This window comes from Notolepis coatsorum (assembly GCF_963971535.1).
Source record: "Notolepis coatsorum genome assembly, chromosome: 4".
NCBI classification, from domain to species: domain Eukaryota; kingdom Metazoa; phylum Chordata; class Actinopteri; order Aulopiformes; family Paralepididae; genus Notolepis; species Notolepis coatsorum.
The window spans coordinates 1,606,057-1,610,133 of NC_140168.1; the positions used below are offsets into that span (position 1 = coordinate 1,606,057).

The 4,077-nt window shown below is 50.8% G+C and overlaps 1 protein-coding gene across 1 annotated transcript in view; it reads left to right on the forward strand.

The window, feature by feature from the left end:
- The window catches only part of klhdc8b (kelch domain containing 8B), a gene marked incomplete at both ends in the record, with an annotated part of 9,010 nt that extends 5,177 nt beyond the window's left edge, over positions 1-3,833 (forward strand). Inside the window, one exon of the mRNA XM_084313305.1 lies at positions 3,401-3,833. Within this exon, the coding sequence (XP_084169431.1) occupies positions 3,401-3,833 (433 nt within the window). The remainder of the gene's footprint in view (positions 1-3,400) is intronic.
- Between the last annotated feature and the right edge of the window lie 244 nt (positions 3,834-4,077).

Sequence of the window (4,077 nt, forward strand, 5' to 3'; positions counted from 1 at the left end):
TGTGGGGATCTCTTTCATCCAGTTTGAGACGGGCTACTGCACACACACACACACACACACACACACACACACACACACGCACGCACGCACGCACGCACGCACGCACGCACGCACGCACGCACGCACGCACACACACACACACACACACACACACACACACACACAGACAGAATGACAGTGATTATTCTAATGGGTTTATACTTTGTGTAACTCCTCAGTTACAGTATAGAAAGTTATGGAATGCTGGACCTAATCACCTCTAACACCAAAAGTCTTGTAAAATAAGCTAAGATAAGATACTGTACGATCTGTGTGTTGTTGTGTGTCTGTCTGTCTGTGTGTTGACTGACCCAGTCCTGCTACAGAACCAGCACATTGACAGAAATAAATTACAAGAGATGACCCGACATTAAGCACTGTAATGACTGAAATGAAATCAATTTCAGCACGCCAACTCTGCGCTCTACAATGCCTATTGTGCGCTCGTCATGAGCCCGTGGTTCTGGTCAGAGTCATTATGGCTTCAGTGGATAACCCTGATCTGCATTTAAGTGATGTTTTAATTATAGATACCCCAGTAATAACATTACAATTGAATTAAATACAATTAGGCCTGAATGAGTCGTGTTCCTCCCAGCCACTGGCAACGACATTATCAGCCAAAATGCGCATCGCAGATTATCTGTACATTGACCGAGTGGAATCCCGTTCACATTACTGGATTTGTTTGTTGATGGAGCTTTGAAAGCTATACATGGATACAGTCTATTGCTCCGATGATGTTGGGTAACCTGGCGTAAAATCCTCTCTTGGCCTCCTGTTATTGATATATGGATATTGTATGTAGTTGGGGGTTGGGGAAATCACGACATCCAACACTGCGTTTTGCTCCATGTGGGTCTCAAATTGCGGTACAAATCAAGGAGAATGTGTCTCGGGTAGCGGACTCTACTTAATATTATTATGTTCTCTCTCTGCAAAGAGACTGCCCTATGTCTTTGAAAACATCTGAGCGCACACCGCGAGAAGTATTCCTATAACAACGCTATGAACCAGGCTGAATTAATACCTATGGTTTGACAATAATTACACCAATGTCGCTATTTTACAATGAACTATAGTGAATTACGGGTCATACAGAACACATCATTGTTGAAACTAATGCATGAAACTGATGAAAGCATATGCCGTCCGTCTGCAGTCTTCATATTCTACCGCTGGGCGCCGGTCTGAGCTGTGCTTAAATATATACGCACAATGTCAAGCACAAGTTCAAATTGATAAGTCCCACACTTTGCTTACAAATGATCGTAACGCACGGGTTACGGACATATCTGTGCGTACACACCATTGATACATGAGGGCCCAAGATCATGGCGGAGCTCAGACCCAGATCGAACAGCTTGTCAACCAGTCTGGTGTTAAACAGCTGAACTATAATCAATGAACAGCAATCTCACATACTGTAGCCCCCCTTCTGTCTGTCAAGGTGAGAGAGGGTGTTGTGTAGTACAGTACTGTAGCCCCCCTTCTGTGTGTCAAGGTGAGAGAGGGTGTTGTGTAGTACAGTACTTGATGGCCGCCATGTGGGAACGTGGGTCTCCGTTGGCCGGCAGCGCGGGTGAGCCATCTAGTGTTATATATCTATGTCTGGTCATCAGGTTAATTATGTTCTTATATTATGTTCCTGTTGCATTCCTGCAAGGTCAGTGTTCTCTGTCTGCACCTCTTCTTCTTTAGAGCGACAATCAGGATGATTCTGATTCTGGATCTGATTCTGATTCTGGTTCTGATTCTGGTTTTGATTCTCTTTTTTTTTTTTTTTTTTACTTTTTTTTATTGCATTTCCATTATTCAGACAATCTTTTTACATGTTTTCCACATCACATCATTGTGATACAAAACTAAAAGGATAGGAAAACCAACCCTAAAAAAAATTATATATATATACTATATATATATTATATATATATATACTGTATATATGATGATAATAATAATAATAAATACAAATAAAAATCCAAAACCCAAAAATATAAATTAAACAAAAAAAATTAAGAAATAAAGAAAGATACAGTCCAGCACATGATTCTGATTCCGATTCTGATTCCGATTCCGATTTCCGACTCTCATTCCGACTCCGTGTCGGGGTTTGAACAGACTCCAGGTCCCCTCCTCCTCCTCCACTAAACCCTCCGCTCTGTCTCTCTCCCCCCAGGGCGGCTCTCACCGGAGGGGAACCAGGAGCGCCACCAGGGGAAACCAGGAACGCCACCAGGGGAAACCAGGAACGCCACCAGGAAGCCACCCCGGAGCCCCCCCCCCCGGAGCCCCCCCCCCCCGGAGCCCCCCCCCCCGGAGCCCCGCCCGCCCGCCGACTATAGGAAGTCCTCCCGGAACCGGCTTTCTTTTTTTTGTGGACCTGAAGAGACCTGGTTGAAACAGGAGGCCGGGCCACAGAGCTCCGCTCCTGAATAATTGCCTTTGATTGAGGGCATAAATACAGGCTCCTCACCAGGATTTCTTTTTACACTTGGATTATCCCCGGGGGGGGGGGGCTGGTGAAGGTCAGACGCTGCTTATACTCTCCTCCTCCTCCTCATCCTCCTCCTCCTCCTCCTCCTCCTCCTCCTCCTCCTCCTCCTCCTCCTCCTCCTCCTTCTCCTCCTCTCCATCCTTTGATCCAGTGGCAGCTTTCCACTCCCCTCTCTCTCTCTCTCTCTCTCTCTCTCTCTCTCTCTCTCTCTCTCTCTCTCTCTCTCTCTCTCTCTCTCTCTCTCTCTCTCTCTCTCTCTCTCTCACACTTGACATTCAGGTTATTCTTTGGGAATTAAGCGCTAAACCCGGGGACACCTTTTGAGTGTTCTGTCGGAGTGCCTTCCTCCGTCCCCCGGGAGGAAGGGAGGGAGGAGAGGAAGGAGGAGAGGGAGGAGAGGAGAGGAGAGGAGGGAGGAGAGGAGAGGAGGGAGGAGAGGAGGGAGGAGAGGAGGAAGGGAGGGGGAAAGAGGGAGACGACGGGCAGATGGCTGCTTTGCTGTGGAGACACGTAAAACAGACGGAGGAATAAAACAACATTCCGATAAAGTTGAGTCAAAACATCTGGCTGCTACCACTCTCTCTCTCTCTCTCTCTCTCTCTCTCTCTCTCTCTCTCTCTCTCTCTCTCTCTCTCTCTGTCTCTCTCTCTCTCTCTCTCTCTCTCTCTCTCTCTCTCTCTCTCTCTTCTCTTTCCCACTTTCTTTTTCTTTAAACACTTGTCCCCCGCAGCCTCTCGATTTTTTCTTCTTTCAAACTCTTTCTATCCGCTGTGCCTGCCCTCCCTCCCTCTCCCACCCTCCCCCCCCCCCCCCTCCGCGGCCGCGCCCCCGTGTTAATGCTCCTCCCCCTCCCCCTCTCACCAGTCCTCCGGGAGACGACATGCCCGTGCGGCAGCAGGAGGAGGAGGAGATGATGGCAGCAGTCCTCCACTGGGAGCAGTTCCCCCCCATGTCGCAGCGCCGGGTGTACTGCGCCCCCGCTCACCGGGCCGGCCTGCTCTACGTCCTGGGGGGCTGCAGCGAGACGGGCCTGCCCCTGGACAGCGCCGAGGTGCTGGACCTGGAGAGCCAGACGTGGTGCCCGCTGCCCCCGCTGTCCGTGCCCCGGGCGGGGGCCTCGGCCGTGGCCCTGGCGGGCGGCCAGGTGATGGTGCTGGGCGGCATGGACCACCGGCAGACCCCGCTGGCCTCCGTGGAGGTGTACCACGCGGACGAGGGGCGCTGGGAGAGCAGGGCCGGCCTGGGGCAGCCCTCCATGGGGCTCACGGCGCTGGAGAAAGGTAAGGGGAGGAGCTAACGCTGTGGAGGGGAGGAGCTAACGCTGTGGAGGGGAGGAGCTAACGCTGTGGAGGGGCGGAGCTAACACTGTGGAGGGGAGGAGCTAACGCTGTGGAGGGGAGGAGCTAACGCTGCGGCGTCCTTTCAGCTGCTCAGCCGACGGAGGCGCTTGTTGAAGAGTCAGAGTGAACAACTAGTTAGTGTCTTAACCTTCTGTAGTGTCGCAGTGACAGGGTTAACCTTCTGTAGTGTGGCAGTGAAAG